At 35.7% G+C, this 21,357-nt stretch overlaps 3 protein-coding genes and 1 long non-coding RNA gene across 6 annotated transcripts; 2 read left to right on the top strand and 2 right to left on the bottom strand.

Moving 5' to 3' along the window:
* Positions 1-7,816: 7,816 nt before the first annotated feature.
* On the bottom strand, positions 7,817-9,097 carry LOC136342889 (achaete-scute complex protein T4-like). Of its 2 annotated transcripts, none has more exons than XM_066289145.1 (3): positions 8,192-9,097; positions 8,027-8,138; positions 7,817-7,967 (listed from the first exon to the last, which is right to left on the bottom strand). In XM_066289145.1, exons 1-3 carry the CDS (start codon positions 8,446-8,448, stop codon positions 7,893-7,895), a joined length of 444 nt encoding a protein of 147 aa, XP_066145242.1. In that variant the 5' UTR covers positions 8,449-9,097; the 3' UTR covers positions 7,817-7,892. The 2 variants fall into 2 exon arrangements, with proteins under 2 accessions (XP_066145242.1, XP_066145244.1); XM_066289147.1 differs by having other exon boundaries at positions 7,886-7,983.
* A 1,199-nt stretch (positions 9,098-10,296) lies between these two features.
* On the top strand, positions 10,297-11,019 carry LOC136342970 (uncharacterized). The gene is made up of 3 exons (XR_010732722.1): positions 10,297-10,650; positions 10,735-10,865; positions 10,918-11,019. It is a non-coding gene; the product is annotated as an uncharacterized lncRNA (long non-coding RNA).
* Positions 11,020-11,935: 916 nt separating this feature from the next.
* On the top strand, positions 11,936-17,033 carry Sec24AB (Protein transport protein Sec24AB). The gene is made up of 10 exons (XM_066289261.1): positions 11,936-12,075; positions 12,244-14,054; positions 14,110-14,180; positions 14,239-14,517; positions 14,983-15,211; positions 15,267-15,433; positions 15,485-15,634; positions 15,687-15,807; positions 15,860-16,332; positions 16,382-17,033. Exons 2-10 carry the CDS (start codon positions 12,253-12,255, stop codon positions 16,630-16,632), a joined length of 3,543 nt encoding a protein of 1,180 aa, XP_066145358.1. The 5' UTR covers positions 11,936-12,075; positions 12,244-12,252; the 3' UTR covers positions 16,633-17,033.
* On the bottom strand, positions 16,932-21,283 carry LOC136342955 (ESF1 homolog). 2 transcript variants are annotated; one of them, XR_010732719.1, is made up of 5 exons: positions 20,704-21,283; positions 20,409-20,642; positions 19,267-20,354; positions 18,514-18,836; positions 16,932-17,301 (listed from the first exon to the last, which is right to left on the bottom strand). XR_010732719.1 is itself a non-coding variant. In XM_066289265.1 (4 exons), exons 1-4 carry the CDS (start codon positions 21,152-21,154, stop codon positions 18,567-18,569), a joined length of 2,043 nt encoding a protein of 680 aa, XP_066145362.1. In that variant the 5' UTR covers positions 21,155-21,283; the 3' UTR covers positions 17,315-18,566. The 2 variants fall into 2 exon arrangements, 1 of the variants encoding a protein (XP_066145362.1); XM_066289265.1 differs by lacking the exon at positions 16,932-17,301 and having other exon boundaries at positions 17,315-18,836.
* Between the last annotated feature and the right edge of the window lie 74 nt (positions 21,284-21,357).

The raw sequence follows: 21,357 nt of genomic DNA, 5'->3' as shown, positions 1-21,357 counted from the left end.
CGGCAATCTATTCTCTTATTAATCACCTCCTATTACCTGATACGCATAAAAAATTTAAAAGCTCTTCTCTGCGGTAGATTAAGCACAATAAAATAAAAACCAAATTTTACCTTAATTTTTAACACTCTGCACATGCTTATATGACCTTTTTTTATTTTGCACTGGAGGATTCATACCTCAAATATAGAATTCTTAAATTGCCTGTATAATTTTCTCTATTTATTATCCCCCTTTCTCTATTGTGTCAAATTGGCCTCTGACCCGCACGTTGTCCATGGTTTGACGATTCAAAATCCTTCCTTAATTGACCACGGACTTGAAAAAATCTAATAATAGAAGATTTGTTTAACGTTTCCACATTAATATCGAACGATTTTGGCCAGGTGGTCAGTCAGAATTTAACCAGATGTAAAAGTTCAGCTGCCTGACCCACGTGCTTAGCAATATCTATGATGATTCAAGAAAGATGTATAATTAACTTCATATGATTTTTGATTTTTTATGAACACCTGGAAGGAGAAGCCGAGCAGGAACTCCATCTGCAAGGAAAAAGTGTTGTATAATTTATTGTGTAACTTTGAAGGCTAATTGGCCATACACGGTGTAACAAATTCAAATCTATATGTGGAGATCTCAGAAACGGTGAGAGATACGAAGTCGGTTGAAAGAAAGTAAAGTTGTACATTTTGGAGCGCAAGAATAATCCATTTGCAAATTTGAAGAAATTCGAATACCTTCGGAAATATCCGATAAAAACCGACATGAGGATTTTAGGTTTTTTTTTCAAAAAGTTGCAAACCATTATTCGAAGAAAATTGATAAGGAAATATTATTAAACAACTTTTTATCTGGCTTTCTACTGGTGTGGTCGGTATTTGTACTCGACGATCGGCTTTTGAGATATCTCAACCTACTTTCGATTTTCTGAAAATTACAATCTACACAAAATATCTTTTTCATTAATGTATTATTCTCTAATATTTTAATGGATTTTGCGTGAATAAAAGTAAAAAAACTTTTTCATCAAAGGAGCCTTGAATTACGTTGCTATGTCAACTCGACAAACTTCAGATCGTGTTTTGTTAATTTATTTATTTATTACTCAGTCTATCAGTTTTATTAAACAATAAAGTCACCAAAATGCAATGTGACTTTTGCCGAGTTAATTTGTCACTACACCTCAGTACTCCTTAGATGGAAAGGTTCTTTAAATTTTATTTATATAAAATCCTTTAAAATATTGAAACGTAATACATTACTGGAAAGGAAATTTCATGTGGATTCCAATTTTGTGAAAATCCAAGATGGCATAAGAAAACTGAAAGTAGCTCATGATATATCAAGAACCAATCTTTAAGCAAAGATACCGATTGCACCAGTAGAAAGCTATGTAAAAAGTGCTCTAATAATGTTTCATTAACAGCTTTCTCGGATCATAGTTTTCAGTGTTTTTGCGAAAATTCCAAACTTCGGTTCTTATCGGATATTTCCGAAAATATTCGCAATTTTTAAAACTGACAAATACGTCAAAATACGCAATTTTTAAAACTGACAAATACGTCAAAATACGCAATTCTGACCCTATTTAATCGACTTTGCATGCCTACCATTTCCGAAATCTTCGTATATAGACTTGCATTTGTTGCACCCTATAGACACCCTGTATTTGCAAACAAGTCAACAATGGAGACGTTGGTGCGCATGCGAAGCTAAAAGTGAGGGCTGCGTCTGTCCTGGTTATGTGGTGCCAATTCCACTGTGAAACAAATTATCCAATACGGGCCTCGTTCTACTTTCCCTCTTTACGTAATTTGCGTAATCTACGGTAAGGAAGCGCCTGATTAGAGATCTGCTGTAACACTTCCAGGTACCGTTATTCCTCCAGTTAACCCTCGCGCTATGTTAACAACTGCCAAACATGCAACAATAAATAACAGTTCGCAAACTGTTCCACGGGCTTGTCCTAGACGTAAATAATCGTTTTCGCATTCATAGTCGGTGGCCACTATCGTTATTATTAAATCAAGTCATACAAGGGGAATTGTTGTAAGAGAAGAGGTTTTTGCAATAACAATAACTGCACAGCCATACGATGTGAATTTTAAGTGTGCTTTGGTTCATAGCTTCGGAAGAAGTCAGTGACAGCAACGATTTTGCCGTTTCAGCCTTCACCGATGGTGTTTCAATATAACGGAAATAAGTTCGTCGAAGCATTCCCACACGAGCAATTAAGCTGATTCCACCTTAAAGGATGTTTCTTATTGGAATTCCTCGCCTATTTCATCGCTACAATGTCGGTGATTCCGCTAAATCCTCTAATTACCGGTAGGCCGTAATTAATTCCCGACTCATAATTTACTCAGGTTATTGAAGGGAACCTGCGACTTTTTGACAAGTAAATTATACCAGACTTTTTCAACATGCCGGATAAGTAATTGCTGCAAGTGCGAACCGGTATATCGGGTATGATGTGTTTGACTTGGCTGGATCGGTGTATGGCTTGGATGGTGACCAGTGCTGGAGGCTGCACATCATTCTGTTGTTTCAATCCCTTCCCGTTTCCAGAGTCTCCTCCTATCATCAACACTTCTGAAACTACGATTAGGATCTGCTCATAGCCCTGCTCGGTTGCTGGAGTTTACTTTATCTTCGTAAAGACCAGAAATAACACATCTCCGCCTCTGTGCGGAAGTACTTATCGACTTGGAAAATACTTTTTAGTTTTAATAAGTAGATTCTCGGAATCTTCGACAACTCGAGCTGTTCATGTGGGAATACCGTGAAGACATGACCGTTTCTGGGTAGGGCACCTTCTGCCATGTAAATACTAAGACGATTCGGTCATTTTGTTGTTTATATAATACAGGGTGACTCATTGGCAATGCGACAATCGAAAGCTGGAGATATTGCACGTCAAATGATGACGATCGGAGAAAATTGGTAGTTTCGGGTATATACAGGGTGTTGGGTTAAAAGTTGTTAAATAATGTTAAATATATTTTTCTCGAAAACGGACCGAGATAACGAAATGAAGAAGAACACATAATTAACGGAAAAATAATTGCTCTTTCAGATTTTGACTCAAATTTCATTTGAGACATGTAAGGTGGGTAGTTATTAACGATAAATTCTGTCAAATTTACTTTAAGTGGGGCCTGCCATTGGCAACGCGGAAATTACAAGACGTATCTTATTCTTCATTTAAAAAACACGTAACTTTATACATTTTCAAGTATCTAACCTAGACATTTTCAGAATAAGAGCAAAAAAAATTTACCTGTAAACTTTCAACACCTTGTATACAGGCTCCATGTGTATGGCATAATGACAATAACTTTTGAAATAATGTTTTTAGCATGAAATATTTCAGGTCAAAGTTACAAGGCTCATTTGTTGTCAGTTTTTGATCTATTTTCTAGTTGTTTTTTGCAATTTACACGTATTTGTGAATACAGACATATCAAAATTTATTGTGGTTAGATTAGAAAAATTTTGAGAAAAAAATTATTTTTCTTATATTATCCAAAAAAATTAAATTCAATCAAAAAAACAAAATTATAAAAATATTCTCTATGTTTTATAGAAGTCAAGTAAACAGCAATCCGGAAAAAAAAACAGTATACAATTATTGCTTTTTGAACTAGGGCGGTCAACCCGGTCACCTGATTTAAATCTTTAGGATTTTTTTCCTTTGGGGCCATTTAAAAGATCAAGTTTATAAGGATCGACCATATAACGTAAATGACTTGAAGGCTCGTATCGTCGGTATAACGTAATCAATCAGGCAAGACACCTATGTTCACGTGAGAAGATTATTCATGCGAAAAATAGCGCTGTGTTTGGATAACGACCGAAAACATTTTGAGCAAATGCTGTGAACGTTAAATAACAATTAATTTCTGTAAGCAGCACATTATTGTTTTCTTTTACTGATCGAGAGTAATTATTTTGAAAAAATAAGAAAAATAATTTTTTTCTCAAAATTCTTATCTAAACCCTACAAAGTTTAATATATCTGTATGGGTAAATAAGTGTAAATATCATAAAACAATTCAGAAATAGAGGATGATATTTGGAAAAACTATGATGAAATTCGCCTTCATTGAAATGTTACGACGTAAGAGAAAAAAGTTCAAGGTGATAAAAAAAGTGACAAAAAATTAGCATTTTAACATTTTCTTTAAGTATTTTTTAATAGAAAAATTGATAAAAAGTTATTGCCATTATTCCATATACAGGGCGTTTCAAATTCGACCTTCATTATTAGGATCTCGGAAATTGAAGAAGATATTAAGATATCTAAATGAGGGCAAAAATGCGTGATTTGGTGCTTGAGCGAATGCAGTTATCAAAATTGAAATTTTCTGCGAACTTCCAAAGACAACTGAAAAACACTAAAATTTGAAAATTTGGTTTTTAATATTTTTTTTTAACATTGTTGGACAAGGAAACCACAAACAGATGTTCGTTCTCACGTTTTTTCGGCTACGCGATGACGTTTTCGGATTTGCCATTCGACGTTTCATTTTTCCGCTACCATCATCAAGTTTATTTTTCTTATAGGTGCTACATTGGATTTTTCGACACAAAAATAGTTGCTAAAAAATACAAACATAATATCCAACTTTTAATTTTTTTTGCTTTTTTAGGGAAATACTCAGAAAATTCAAATTTTTAAAACTGCATTTGGTTAACCACTAAATTACGCAATGTTGCCTACATTTAAACTTCTTCGCATCTCTAGTTTCCGAGATACCAATGATGAAAATCGAATTTGAAATGTCCTGTATACAGCGGACACTGTATATCCCAAACTATCAACTTTCTGCTAAGGCATATTTTCTTCAATCGTCTTCAGTTGACGTGTAGTATCTCCAGCTTTCGGTTGTCCCATTGTTGATGAATCACCCTGTATATTCTCTAAGACCTACTTCTTGTAGCCGCTGTGTCAATTTGTTTTTCTTAATATTGTTCAATGGCGAACATAAATATAACCGGACAGTTCGGCGCCGGACGCGGAGGCTCACTAACCCCTTCATCAGAGACTGATTGCAAGATGGGATTCTTCCAATTTCCTACTTGGTTCTAATCTAGCTCGCTCTAGTGTAGTCGCTAAATGAGCTGAAAATTGCATAGATTGCATAATCGTCCATCTCGGCAAATTTCTGTCTAGCTGGCAACAGCTATCACCCCCTTGCGAAGATGTTCATAGGGGTACATTTCTGGGGTTACTCCTCTACACCTGTCCAATGCTCGCCCAAATCGTCAATCAACAATAGTGCTTTCGAGTTCTAAAAAATTACCAAAGATTAATCCTTAGGTGTAGAACTCTGTTGCTTGCGTTGATTTTTTTCCAAATTATGGTACATTTTCAGACTCTGCTGCTACGAAGACCACAACTAGTACCATGTTACTGACGAGCGAAGATATCTGTCCAAACCTCATCGTGCTTCTTCGCAGCAGGTGGATGATAAGATATCTCCCGAAGTTGTCTCGGAATACCAAACGTTGATTCTCACTCAACCGAGTTTCTCTCATACCCACCATTTCAAGGAATGCCGAGAGGCGGTCCCAAATGGGAACAAGGCGAATAGGGAAAATTTCAGTGAGTAGGTGTCCCCTTGACGGATGGATCTGACATAACCCAGTCGCCAAATGCCAGATCGGGTATCCTTGAAGATTTCCTTCCTTAGAAAAAAAATGTTTCTCTCATGCTAGGTTTCCTGATGGATCTGGCAGCCAACGGCTCGCATTTCTGCCAGTTGATTAACTTTTCTCTTAGGGATAATTCCCGTTCTTGTTCAGCTAAATTTAACCGCTCTCCAGCTTTATTTATATCCGAAATCATTTCTCCGTCGCTGGAAATGTAAAAGGGCTTTGGGAATTTCTCTTCGTCCTAGAGTAGGGAGTAAAGTGAATGATTTCTGAAATACTTTTTCATCAAATTTCGGTGATGCTTTTACATTTCTGAACTGTCGAAGTCGGTGTCGAACACCATTTCCAAAAGCTAAAATTATTATTTCGACCTAAGTTAGGAGACAGCGTGAAAGACGGTTGGATCTTGATTTATCAGACATAAATACAATGGAAATTTGGGACTTTATTTCGGCGGAATATCATCAGAATTTAGTAGCATTTTATGATTTTTGAGATCCGAAACACCATTATGGAATTCCAAAGAAAAAAGTGTAGTTTTCGCCATACCGTGCGGCTCTAAATTATCCCTCTTATTAACTTTTTAACAAGTTATTATTTTTTTAAATTAAAAAACAGTGTTAAATAGTACAAAAAATACTGTCTTTTGACGTTTTTTTTTTAATATTTTTAAATGTTGCTTATGTCACCAATAGCATAAAATGGCCGATTTTTAAAAATTGAAACATGCCTCAAGTGGCACCCTAAATTAAAGGTCTTTCAAAACTACACTCAATGGGACATTGCCGTTAAAAATCTATCGATTAGTTTGTGACAAAAACAGGTATAAATGAGGTTTAAAAGGTAACATACTCAGTTAAATAACACATTAGCAATGAAAAAATGTGTTTGTTGATAAGAAATTGATTTTGTCCGCACAAACAATCTTTGGTTAAAAAAAAAAACAAACAAATAAAAATATAAATAAAAATAGCCAAAGACTATGAACGCAAAATCTAAAATAAACCAATTTCATATCAACAAATAATTTCTTCCAGTGTTTACGTATTTCTTAACTGAGTTTGTATTGAATTTTTTACTAAATTTATACCTGTTTTTCTCAAAAACTAACTGATAAATTCTGAATCACAATACACCAGTGAATATGATTTTAAAAGAAATTTAATTTGAGATACCACTTGACCCGTATTTTAATTTAAAAACGGTGACGTAAGCGACATTTAAAAAAAAAACAAATCGACGTCCAAAAATAATATTTTTGTCCTATTTAATGATGTTTTTAAATTAAAAAAAAAATAACTTGTTAAAATGTTCACAGGGGGGATAATTTAGAGCCGCACGGAATACTAGAGGTTGCATGTCGGACAAAAATATTGAAAGGTTGAAGAGATATTTTATCTGGAAGGTATGATTTTATACTTGGAATAATCGGTAAAGCGCTTCATTTAAAGCTTCTAATCAATAGTTTTTTAAGCGGTTTTACAGATTTTTCTTGATTTAAAAGAGAGACCAATTATGATAAAATCAGCCACAATATATATGAAGTATCATTATATATAGAAATTCTATGTATGGGAGCAATAATTATGAATTAAAAGAATGCGTTGAGAAGCACGTTAAAACTAGAGTTTGAAGGATTTTGGACAGGAAAACTAAAGAAAACTGGAATAATGAGGTCTACTGCAACAAGTACCCAGGAGTGCAAACTCCTCTTCTTTCAAAATAGCCGTATCTTTGCGAGATATGCTCCTCAGACTCCATACTGAACCAAACCATTAAATTATAAATACTCAGGGCATGCACTAACTGTCTAGCAGAAAGAATATTATTATTAATTGGTAAAAAGTGTTATAAAAGGAGCTCCTTAAATTAATAATTAATTTTAGCCGTATTTTTTTTTTGACGAGTACCATCAGGCTGTCATGTGACTGTGAATATAAGTGTGACTTGTAACTTGTGATTGTGACCTGTGAGCCGTGACCTGTGAGTGAGAGTATGAGTGTGAGTTTAACCCGTAAGTTAGAACCTGTGAGTGTGAGTGCGAGTGTAACAAAAATGGCTTATACTTTGAGCGCCTTTTGACAGTATTTTGCTGCGCGTTTATAATGCTAGAAAAAGACAAATTTGAGAGGTCTATATTAAGCTTTTTATTTCCTGAGGACTGTTATATTTAATACAAAAAAAAAATGACTAGATAATATTGTTTTCACAATTTGGTTTGTGGTAAGGAGGTGCCCCTAGCATTCCCTGCTCTGTACTGCGTGTGTACTATAGCTCCAGTTGCCAAGACTCTCATGGGTACCCAAATCCGCCTTAAATCACAAATGCCTTACATTCTCTCTCTAAAGCAGCCTCATGTTTAACAACATACCCAGTCGTAGCAATCAGAGCTGTAGCCTGCACACTCCCTCAAAATTCCATCCAAAGTGCGAATGTAGTCAATGGCGTAGAGCAGTGTCTTGACTTTACTTATTCTCTTACCTCTGCAATCACCATTTTTTTTAACGTAAATTACCATGTTGGCAAAATAACCGACCTGGTGTTTTGAATGGGAATCGCGTTCTTCAACTTAACAAAAGCATTGTTAACAGCATGTACCCTCCTCCTCTCCCTTGCGTTCCTGTTCGCCACCACTTGCAGAGGTTTCTGGTTGTGGGGCACATGCTTGTTTTTCTCCCTCAGAGGCCTCTTGCTCTGCATCTCTTCAATCTCACCATTGAAATATAAATGGCACTTCACATTGTTGATATCTTCGAACCAATTATCGCAAGCTATTTCGTCCATTACGCTCATGTGGGCATCCCCTGATGACCTTTAACCGCCGAAACTTTAGTTCAACTGAAGATGGTATCATGGCTGTAAAAAGGTATTATCTATTTGACTCGTGTTGTTTTTTACCCGCATTTTACACCTGGACGATAGGGCGTGGTTAATGGTATACTCCTTCGCAACAAATTTCAGCTGCCTCCTGAAATACAGGGTGTCCATTGCGTAGCCCCACGGACTCCTGTGAGTTTATTTGTGATTCCATAAAAAAAACAATTATGGGGATGCATAAGAGGCTAAAAAAGGCAAATTTTCAAATTACCTACAGCGTGTCCCAAAAAGCGAGGCGGCATGACCTGTAATTTTTTTAAATCGAACCACCTGAACTTTTGGCGCGTGCCAGGATCCTCTGTGGATTCTGTGTTAGTTCCTAGATTTTGTTACCCCGAAATGCAGCGACTAGAAGCCATGAAGTTTTAAAAGAAATTTTAAGCATTTGCAGTGTCTAATAGAAGAAATTAATATCGCAATTAGATTTGAGTTAAATTTTGATCATTTTAGGATGGATCCTCATTTAAAATCCCCTTGGCAGACACAAATACTCATTTAGTCAAAAATACATACAGGGTGTTCGCAATGACGACTGTAATTTTCACCTTTTCAACTTCAATTTTTATTTTTTCAAATTGAATGGTGTGTTTTTTGTGACATAGGATGGAAGAAAGTGCAATTTTCTTCATTTTGGTATGAAATAATGTCATATTTATAGTACATCTTAATGGAATGATGAATTATTTCGGGAAAAGCGTTGCTAAATGGGAAACTCATAGCTAAGTACCTGAGTGTTAATCATACGTTGTCATGGTTCGATGTTTTTTTATTCTCAGTTTTGACAGTTTATTTACAATTTTCTGTTCCTTAGAAATTTATTTGTTTCAAAGCTAACAATCAAAATGAAGAGTACTCAACAAGAACTTATTAGTGTAATTTATGTAATCGGTGCGTGTGGTGGGAATTGTTAATTAGCATGTCGACACAACAATTTCCAACAGACATTCAATGATTTCCTAATAAAAGACATCCTAATATAAGGAGCCTAGAAAATCGAAAGGAGCGTTTTGAACGGACGGGAAGTCTTAACTACGAAAAGGAACGTAGAAAAAAGTTAATCGTAGAAGGAAATGAACCGGACATCACTTTATCGGTGGTAGAAAACCCAAAAATTAACGTGAGAGACATTGGTGAGGAGGTTAACGAGCTGTCAAAACTTAAAACAAAAAAGCATCGAATCGTGACAACGTATAATTAACACTTAGGCGCTTAATCATGAACGCAGCTTTTCCCAAAATAATTAATCATTCCATTTATTGTTTAAGTAAATATGACATCTTTTTATCCAAAATGAAGGAAATTGACTTTTTTTTTCGTTTTACTAGATAAAAAACATACCATCCAATTGGAAAAAAAATCTATGAAAATTAAGTTGAAAAGATAAAAATTACAGTTGTTATTGTGAACAACCTACGTGTATTTTTAGCGAAATGAGTATTCGTGCCTGCTAAGAAGATCTTAGATCAAAATCCATCTCAAAATTATCAAATTTTATCAGACACTCCAAATGTCTAAAGTTTCTTTTAAAATGTCATAGTTTCATGTCACTGAATCCCAGGGTAAAAAAATTAGGAACTATCCCCTGCTGATCTTATCTTACTTCGTGGAAAAAATGCAGATGGTCTCATTTTGAAAAAATAACACTTCTTATCTCCCCGCTTTTTCGGACCACCCTGTAGGTTGTCGGTAATTTTCAAAGTCACCTTCGTTAGACTCCTATGTGTATAACCCCGTAGTTGGTTTTTAATGAAATTACAAATAAACTCATAGGAGTCTGAAGGGCTGTTAAACGAACACTCCGTATATGCTTGGATTGGGCGATTTATTGGTGCCCAGTGAACGTGCTGGTTAGATCTAACGCGTAAGGGGTTGTGAAGCTTGAAAGCAGTTTTCGTAGTAAACGCCATAATTTTCCTCATTAGAAAGGTACCTACTGAACTTCTAGGGAAATACCAAATGCGGCAATCAAAATGCTGAAGAAGTCATTTCCTGTCCTGGGATATGTATATGTGCATGACATATCGACGGTATGCGAAGGAATTCGACGATGTTATCCGTCGTGATATTCTTGCCTTATAACGTTATTTCTTGCTCCTACGTGCCGCCTCGACATAGAAGGTAGGTACCTCGAACAATTTTTTTCAACATGATTCTCCATGGCATGCCAATTGACTTTAAGAATTTACTTCTTTAATGTTTCAGTTATGAGACTAAAGGTAGAGGAATTCAAAGTAAGGAATACGTCGAAGGAAGTTGAAGACTGTAGTACCGAACCGGTCTTATTAAGGACGCTGCTACAGGTGAGCGGATATAGCAGGTTTCAGAGGAAATTGGTTTGGTGGATGGATGGTTATTTTCCCAGTTTTTGTTTATTTCTATTTGCAGGAATGTTGTTGGTTTGAATGGCCATTTTGCTGGAAATAAATACAATTTTTGATTAGTTTATGATAAAATTATAATATTTCACTTAGCCTCTGATATTGAACGAGCTTTGACCAAAAACAAAACATGAAAACATTTTTGGGTCAGTAAGTATAATGGGTGTTCCACGAATGAAATTAATATCTCAAAAACTCAAGGAGCAGTAATATCAAAATTAAGCATTTAATTAACCAGTTAACTGCTAAGTTGAAATATTTATTTTATATCTTCCCACATATATCTTATATATGCATTTTTTAATTTAAATTTCTTTTATATAGTTTTTATTCTGCAGTATGTCCCGCATGGTGTTACCAAGAAAAGAAAGTTTTTTTATTTTACACTTTACGGGGAAAATGTATTGTTTATGAAAGTGTTTGCTTATTCCAGAACGGTTGAACCAGTTCTCAACGTTTCAAGTTTTCTTTTCGTTACAAAGAAATGCTGAAAAATAGTTTTAATTAGTTGAAACCTTTGAAAACACGCAAAAATCAATTACAAACAAAAATGTCACTTGATGAACACTCAAATCATGGAAAACAAATACTTTTATCAAGACATTGTATTCTCTGATGAAGCCACGCTTTCTAACACTGGTGTTCTTTCATCTGAGCATGTAAGGTCCTGAAACGATCACAATTCCCACTTCTGAATACCTCGTAATCGGCAATGTTTTTAGCATTTACTATAATATTTTTATTAAATCTTATTAGTAATTTTAATTCCCAATGTTTCTAAAAGATTTAGCTGCATATAACTTGAATGTATCTCTCATTCCGACAAAAAATAAATTAAACGCAGAATGATTTAAGATAACGCATTCAACGTATTAAAAATTTGAAGTTCAAACCCTCAGTATATTAAAAGTCTAAACACTGTAGTGGCGTCACCTATTGAAAGAGAGCTTAAATCGTACAATTTCCTACGAAGAAAATCTACTACCGAATGGCTATATAGATGGAGTATCAACATTTTTTAAAGCGGCCACGTAAGATTTGACATTGACATTAAAACAGTGACGTTTAACAATTTGCAAAAATGTGAAATTGATAATCGAAAAAGAAGTTTTAATAATGTTCGCAGTTTTATAATTCATTTTTAATTAAATTGCAGTCTAATCAGGTTTGTATACCTACCCATTAGTTTACAAATTTCCACACCAAAACTTCCCCTCTCAGCATTACCCTAGCCTTAATAGTAATAGCATTATAATTTTATTGTCCAAAGGTTGAATACACATTCTTAATAGGCAATTCTCCTTATACATTAAAAAGTACGTCACAATTTCAGATAAGCACCATGACTGAACCAAATAGTGGAGTTGCAAGACCGCCGGTCAAGGCTCAATATCAATTCAACGGCATCAACTCTAATAACTCCTCTAGGGGTGCTTCCCCAGTATCCCGTGCAGGACCGATTCCTTCGTCACAGCTACCCCCATCTAGAGCTAATATACCAACGACCCAGTTGCCTCCTGCAAGACGAGCACCACCTACAATGGGATTGTCTCAAAGAGTCAGTCAACTAAGTGTTTCCAGTCAAAATACTCCAAATTTAAGTCCAAATAAGTTCAGTGCCTCAACACCCAATCAAGATCTGCAAAATAGTGTGTTTAATGACGTATCACCTATAGTGCCAATTGCATTGGAAAGTGTGCCATTAAGTAGTACATCAGATGCTGGAAGTAAGACAGCAGTCACACTTCCAAGTAATACTGCCATAAGCAATACTGTTTCAAGTGATTCAAACCAAAAAGTAAGTGAATATTTTGGGCAAAGTGAGGCTTTCGAGCTACAATTTAACATGCCACATGGGAGTGTACTGCAAAGCAGTAATGCAGTACAAAACAACCTTCCTCCCTTTATTCAAGCTCCACAGCCTAGTGGTCAAAATATGGCTTATTTATCACAACCCAATGTTCCTAAGAGTCAACCATCAGTTGGTCAGGAAAGTAATGAAATGCAGTCATTACCATCATTTAAACAAGTATCCAATATCAAACCAAATCAACAACAAACTGCTCTCAACTCACAAATGACAACAACCACTGCATCACAATATAGCTCCACTGCCAGGCAAAATCAAAACCCTCCAACACCTACTCATATTCCCCCCTCAGCAAGTCAAGAAAATATGCTCCAAAAGCAAAGATATCCTCAGACAGTTCCCCTAAATCCTTCAACTCAACAATTCAATACTGGGCTGCCTCCAAGAAGTTCCCCATATGGGCAGACAACTACAGCACCTCTACCATCTCAAAGGTATAACCCACAAATTAATTATAATGTGGGTCCTCCCATCAACAACCCACCAATTAGCAATGCAAATGGACCTCTCAATATGCCACCACCTGTCCAAAATCAGCAAAGGCCTTCAATGACCTCCAATAGGTATCCTACAGGACCACAGCCTCAAGGATATCCCACAGGACCTCAGCATCAGGGATATCCCACAGGACCGCAGCATCAAGGATATCCTACAGGACCACAGCCTCAAGGATATCCTACAGGACCACAACCTCAGGGATACCCTACCCAACCAGGGCAATATGTGCCTCAACCCAATGTTGTCCAAACCGGATTTAATAGATTGTGGGGTGCAGAGAAATATGATTTACTTCAAAGCCCAAATATCTTGCCTCCTACTAAAGTTGAACCACCCCCAGTCAATTTAGGACAGGAACAGCTCAATCAAGCCAACAGCAGTTTAGACGTGTTTCGATGCACTGTAACAAAAATCCCAGAAACCGCATCTCTTTTGCAAAAATCGCGTCTGCCTTTGGGGCTATTGATCCACCCTTTCAAGGATTTGAATTATCTACCAGTCATTCAGTGTGCTGTCATTGTAAGATGCAGATCTTGTAGGACTTACATTAATCCTTTTGTGTACTTTGTGGACTCAAAAAGGTGGAAGTGCAACTTGTGCTTCAGGGTGAATGAGCTACCTGAAGAGTTTCAGTTTGATCCTGTCAGTAAAACATATGGGGATCCCACAAAGAGACCAGAAATCAAGAGCAGCACCATTGAGTATATTGCTCCTGCTGAATATATGTTGAGACCACCACAACCTGCTGTTTATTTGTTTTTGTTAGATGTTTCCAGGTAGGATTTAAAGGAAAAGAATGATTAAGAAAACTCTTGTTAATCTTTCTTACAGATTTGCAATAGAGAGTGGATATCTAGAGGTTTTAAGTACAGTATTGTTAGAAGAAATAAAAAATCTACCTGGTTAGACAAATTCTTATATTCTTGGGGTTTAAAGCATGTTTTAAGTTGTTATTTATAGGCGACGCTCGAACACAAATAGGCTTTCTTGCCTATGACTCAGCTTTACACTTCTTTTCCCTATCAGAAGGCCTGAACCAGCCTCATGAAATGACCATACTGGATATTGAGGATGTGTTCTTGCCTACTCCTGACACCCTTTTAGTTAATCTGAGAGATCGGATGGAGCTCGTAGAGGATTTATTGAAATTATTGCCTCAAAGATTTGCCAATACTTTTGACAGTAATAGTGCGTTGGGGGCAGCGCTGCAAGTCGCCCATAAAATGATGGGTGCAACTGGTAAGTGAATGAATTCCATTTCTATTAATTTACTTATTAGAAACATTTATAGTTCATACTTGGTATTCAGAGGGTTTTTAGGTCGACGAATTCAATTTTAAAAACTATTATTACTTTATTACTTACTCAATGTTTTGCATATATTCATACCTTTTTATGCCTTGTGAATTTAAGTTTTGCGTGAAAAGATTTTTTTATTATTTATTAAAGAAAAGCTATTCTCAAAATTTACAACATTACCACCCTGTATTTAAGTAAAGACAATGAATTGCGTAAATTAATTCAAGTTGGTGCAATTATATCTCAATAAAGCAATTTTTACTTATCTCAGAATGAGTTGGTAAGTATTTGCTACTCTAAACAATAAGCAAATGATTCTGCATCGATTTAATCTGATTGTTCCTTTTAATATCCTTTTGCAAAATTCACAACACTGAAATGATTTTCGATTATCTTTCCAACCAGGAGGCAGAGTAACTGCCTTCCAATGCGCCCTACCTAATGTGGGTCCTGGTGCAGTAAGTGCCAGGGAGGACCCTAGTCGAAGAACAACGGCCGAAACCCCCCTTTTGAACCCTGCAAATGACTTCTATAAAAGGCTGGCTTTAGAATGTTCAGGGCAACAGATTGCGGTGGATTTGTTTATAGTAAATTCGCAATACGTTGATATCGCCACGATCTCAGGCATCAGCAGGTTGGTATTAATAGAATCGAGGTTACAAAACAAACAATCACATGTCTTCATTTAGATTCAGTGGAGGCTCAATTCATCATTTCCCGTTGTTCAAGTCATCAAAACCGCAAATGGCTCAGTCTTTCGAAAGAGAGCTTAGCAGATATTTGAAGAGAAAGATAGGTTTTGAGGCGGTTATGCGAGTGCGATGCACTCGAGGCTTGACGATTAACACCTTCCACGGTATTCGTTGAGTATTTTACCGGAAGATTTTATTATTGTCTGGATTTGCAGGAAATTTCTTTGTGCGATCAATCGATTTGCTCTCCTTGCCGAACATCAATCCAGACGCGGCTTTTGGGATGCAAGTCGCAATCGAAGAGAATTTATCGGAGAGCCAGAGCGTTTGTTTCCAAGCGGCTCTACTTTACACTTCAAGCAAAGGTCTACTTTTATTTTCCTATTTTTAATTAAACAAAAATACGGCTATTTTCAGGCGAAAGGAGAATTCGCGTCCACACTTTGTGTTTGCCCATCGCCAATACATTACAAGACGTTATTTACTCAGCCGACCAGCAGTGTATTATAGGCCTCCTCAGTAAAATGGCCGTAGACAGGTGCTAACAACTATCTAATAGCGTATTAAATATATAACAATCGCAAATTCAGGTCGATGCAAGCATCACTATCTGACGCAAGAGAGGCTTTTATCAATGCCGCAGTGGACGTTCTTACTTCTTACAAATTCTCCTTGAATATGGGCAACTCGAGTTCTGGACTTTTGGCTCCAGAACGTCTTAAATTGCTACCCCTTTATATAGCGGCAATTCTGAAACATCCCGCTTTCAGAATAGGGGTACCCACTCGGTTAGACGACCGCGTTAAGGCAATGATCGACATGAAGACTTTGCCACTGTCCTTGCTGATGCAGCAAATTTATCCTGATCTGTATCCAGTGCATAATCTAGAAGCACAAGAACTAGTGCTTAATGGGGAAGAAGAACAGGTTCCCATGCCTCCCCGGCTTCAATTAAGCGCCCGCTGTTTGGAGAATAAGGGAGCGTTCCTCATGGACTGCGGAAATCGTATGATGATTTTGGTCGGGCCCAATGTTTCCAAGCAATTTTTGAATGAAGTTTTAGGTGAGTTTCTTAAATATATCAATGTTTTACAACACAAACTTTCTTCCAGGTGTCCCTGATTACAATTCTATCAATGAGGAAATTAATGAAATTCCGATTTTAAATAATTTGGCCAATCAGCGCTTGCATCAATTCATCAACTATCTGAACGATGAAAAACCATTTATCGCAACCTTACAAATTCTTCGAGACAACAGTCCCAATAGAGGGGTTTTCTTGGAGAGACTAATTGAAGATAGACTTGAAAATTCATTGTCATACCACGAATTCTTGCAGCACCTGAAGACTCAAGTCAAATAGCAGTACGCGAGGGATTCTTATTGGATAATGTATTTCGGATCGGGGAGGTTATTTTAACGTGAAGCAATTTCGTGTTTAAAACGGGGGTTTCACAAGACTATAATTGGTGAAATGTGTAAGTACCTATAGAATAGAGTGTAAAGACTTTTAGGCAATATTATCTGATGAAAGAAAGGCGGTTTTGTGGCTGCGAAGACAGATATTGTGTTTAAAAGCATTTAATGGAACCGTGGGTGCTCGTCTTGATTTACAGTGGCTTAGCTTAATTTCCGATAGTGTTTATACCAAAAAAAACACAGTTTTATTACATCTAATTAGGTACATCTTTAATTCTCGTCTAAACGTCAACTTTAATCTGTTATTGTTATGAAAAATATTGTATTAAAGATTAAGCACAGCAAGATCTTGTGCATTGTAGTTTAGTAGTAGAAGTAGTAGTAAAGTGCGTGCTGAGGGAGAGGGTTGAAACCCAACGATTAGGTCCTTTTCCCTCTTCAATCCACCCCTTTTACGTGCTTCAAGAGCTGGAAGTTCCTCTCGAAGGAGGAAAGTGATGCGAAAACTGGTATGCGGGTCAGTCAACATATCATACCTTGTGTACATCTCGCTAATTTTATCCAGTGTAATACGAAGCAACTACGAGTCGTAACAACTAAATATTCAAGCCATCTACAATATTAAAAAAAAAATTATTTTATTCCAAAATTTTTGGAAATCCACCTAAATATTATTGTTGTATGATATATTTTATGCAGTCATGAGACCACATTTTTATGTTTAATCTGTTACACCTGCAAAATTAGAATTTAATGTATTTAACACACGTTACGGGCAACTTAATGTTCAGATGAGCTTATTTGGATTATAAGATATTAACCAAACCATTAACGTTGCTAATGTTACATAATCAACCATTCGTGTTGAACAGGGTGGCCGTATTTGAATGTTTTTAATTGGTCATTCATTAACTATTTAAAATTAAAATTTAAAAATATATATATAAATAGGTGTTCCCGGCATATTTTTTTCGCTGAAAAGGTGGGAGTTTTTCTTTCTTAGGCTAGGACTAATAATTCTCTTTAAAGACCTTCTTTACATTAATGGGTCCAACTCAAACCATCATTCTCCATATATGTCTGTGTGTTGTGTAAATTCTATTGTTTACACAAATGTTAAAGCTTTCAACAAGTTAACAACCAATAAATATTTAACCATTTTTTAAAAATAGCTTGTATCAAAAGCAATAAAAATTTAGCAACTGATGATGAAATGTTTGCAAGTTTGAGAACGCGTCACTTGTGTGATATTATATCAAGTCAGCTTTGTTGCACTTATATGACAACTAAATATGTAGCATTCTTCCCATTTAATAAGGGATAATTTCAAGATTCTAAACAAAGAGACGACACATAGCATACTTATCTATAAAGAGCGTCCCCGAAATGACTGTACAACGCTGAACCAAAAAGTTCTTAACTATGACGTTCTGAGCACATTTACCTATATTCAATATGGCTTTGTTTTGCCATTGTCGAGTACCAATTCTCAAATTAATATCATTTTTTCCAGATGTTTCGTAAACGCTTTTATCGATTGACACTAATTTTGGAACTAAGAGTTAATAAATAAATAGGCGTGTTTTGACCCAAGCGGGACCTTTTTGTAATGTGCGAAAACGTTAAAAATAGCGCAGAGGATGTAAATAAAAATTTCTACATTTGTTATCTCCTGTACGAATGACTTCAATTTTTTATATGCCACAAACTAACTTGATTTTAAAACTTTTTTATCTCTTGCAAAATTTTCTCAAAACACAGTTTCTGTTCATTTACTGTCATTGCAGGAATACTATTTATAACTTGTATTCTGGACATAACTTACTACAAAAATTATATCTCCATTTTCTTAATTGTTACTAAAACATAAATAATTAGTTAATTTTTCCGTTTAAATTCATGCGCTCTCCTCTTGACGTTTTTGACTAACAATTTCAACTCCGCATTTTTTGTTTTCTCAAAACTCTTCTCTTCAAGTTTAATTATTTTTTCTTGATTTCCAGCAGAGGCATCATCTTGCCTGCGTTTGATTTTCTCGTGTATTAAGGTCTCCATACCTTTCGTTTTTTTGTAGTGCGGATCTGTAGGATCGATATTGTAATGATGACTGGTGAAAATGGCGGAAAACCGTTCGTCCTCCACGTTAATCTGTAATGATAGAATTGAAAAATGCATTTAAGAATAATTTGTTATTGAACAAGCATATAATGAAGGACATCATTTTTGACGGAGAAGTTGGATCATTATCGAAGTAAATGACGCAATTCTCCTTGGGGAATAATGCTCATTATATGTGAGTAGCTTTCTAACACTTTATCCACGACTACACATCAATATTTCTTATAAATCAATTAAAAATTTCATTTTAAAAATTCTGTTAACAAAAACCTTTGTTGGTTTATGTCTTAAATCCAAACCCCAATGTATAAACTGACAACAATTGAGTAACTGTGCTTCATTTTCCAACATTTTCTTGTTCTTTGATTTAAAATACCCTTTGTGTTATATTTTCAAACAGATATAAAATTACTATATTCTTATAAAACCATGGACAAATAATTTTCTTTCAGGATCTTACCTTAAAATTATTATCACCACTAATTTCTTCTTGGACTTTCTTCTTATTTTTATTTTTCTTTTTCTTGCCTTTTTTGTCGCCGTCATTCTCCTGAATCTTCTTGAGGCTAAAATGCTTTTTATCATCTGCTCCTTCCTCATTCATTAAGAGCAAATCCAGTTCTGCTTGTTTCTGATGCTCTGCTTCCAAATCCACTTGTTGCAAGTCTTTCTTCTTATTCTGTTTGCCCCCCTTCTTAAATTCTACATTGTTAAATTCTTCAGCAAAGTATGGGTCATTCATGTCTATATCTGATGGTATATCGCAGTATGAGTCTTCTTTATTAGATGTTTTTTTCATTTTCTTTTCTTTTCGTTTTTCCTTTCTTTTATCTAAGTATTTCTGAAAAGGACTTTTTTCCTCACTCTGTTCTAGTCTCTCTTTCATTAGTTTATCAGTTTTCTCTTTGAGACTGACACCCCAAGAAATTTCCATTCCAAGATCCTTGCTGTGTTTTTCCTCTTCCTTTTCATGAATGTCTTCTAATAAAGCCTTGTACTTATCAATTGTACTTCCTGTCTTAAAGCTTTCCAACTCAGATTCTACACCACTGTTGTCTTCTTCTTCCTCTTCACTGCTTGAAGCCAAGAAATTCTGCAAATCTTTCTGTGAAATATCATCAATCTTCCCATTATTTAATTTCTCAGCAAACTCCAATCTTTCAGGGTTAGTTTCATCCCAGGTTAGCTCAACTTTAGCTTGCTGTAATGCTGTGGTGGTGAAAAATCTTGGCTCATATTTCTCAGGCATTTTGTCACAAGATTCTTTTGGGATATCATCAAATGTCATATCATCAGGAATAAATCGCAAATCTATTTTAGTTGCACTGGATTCATACTCCATTCCATCACATTCTGAATAAACTTTATTAGCAGAATTTGGACTATCAAATGTGATAACTGCATAGTAGTATTTGAGGCGATTTAACTGATATTGCCGCAGTTTCTCCATGTGGAAGTTTAAACCTTCTTCAGACTCATTTTCTTCTTTGTTTATATGGTTATTTTTAACCAGTTCAATCGGGCCTTTCACCTCTTCTTCTTTCAATCCTAAATATACTTAAGGTGCAATTCATGTAAAAGAACATATATATATATACTTACGTTTTTTACCATATTCTGATGGGTATATTGCAACTGATTTGATAACTCCTCCTGAAGGCAAAAATGAACTTAATAAAATCATAATATCCACAGCTCTAATTCTGTCCCAGTCTAAATTACAGGCTGCTAATCTATATGTGGCTTCTTCTGTTCTGTCAGCATCGGCATCCAGTTCCCCCCATTTGTGGTCAAGTTCTTCAGTCTCTGACACCTCTTCATCAGTTTCTTCATCATCTAATTGATTAATTGATTTTCACTTAAATTGCTTTCAATGTTTAAAGACTGAATTAATTACCTGAAGAACTTTCTGAGTAAAGAGCCTTTTCACCACGAGCATAATCTATATGCAAATCTTTCAACTTCAATTTCACCTCAACACTTATGTTTTTATCTCCTTTGGCTTTAGTATCTAGTGTGTTTGTTGGATCCTCATCACTGTTACTCAAATTACCGTCTTGGCCACTCTCATTCTGTTTCAAAGGTGTTTCATTACATTTATGCTCATTTTCATCCTCAGAGGAATTCGAGACATCTTCTTCTGAGCTGAGCTCATAATACTTTTTCAAGTCGTTCTTTGAGCTAAATTTGACCGGTCGTCCTCTTTTATCCGAGGTATAATTCGTTTGAAATTGTTTACCTGTGAACATGGACTGAAATCGCTTGTCGATTTTCACTTTATTGTGAACCTTAGAAACTTGACGGAATTTTGGTTCTTTGGAAATGCGGTCAAAACGTTTATCTGGCATTCTGGATTATTTTCAAAGCAGGAAATTGATGAGATTAAAGAAAAGTTTCAAAGAGAGGCACAAACAGAAACGCTTAAAATGGAAATCAGATTTTGAGGTTAGGTTGGTCTTGGAAACGTGTTATTTGTATTCATGTTTCATCTCTATTCCACATTACACGATAAACGAAGATATGTTTGTTTTTGACTATTAAATTAATTTGT

Source organism: Euwallacea fornicatus, chromosome 13 (assembly GCF_040115645.1).
Source record: "Euwallacea fornicatus isolate EFF26 chromosome 13, ASM4011564v1, whole genome shotgun sequence".
Lineage (NCBI taxonomy): Eukaryota > Metazoa > Arthropoda > Insecta > Coleoptera > Curculionidae > Euwallacea > Euwallacea fornicatus.
Note: the sequence above shows the minus strand (reverse complement) of the source record. Positions and strands in the feature narration are given on the sequence as shown.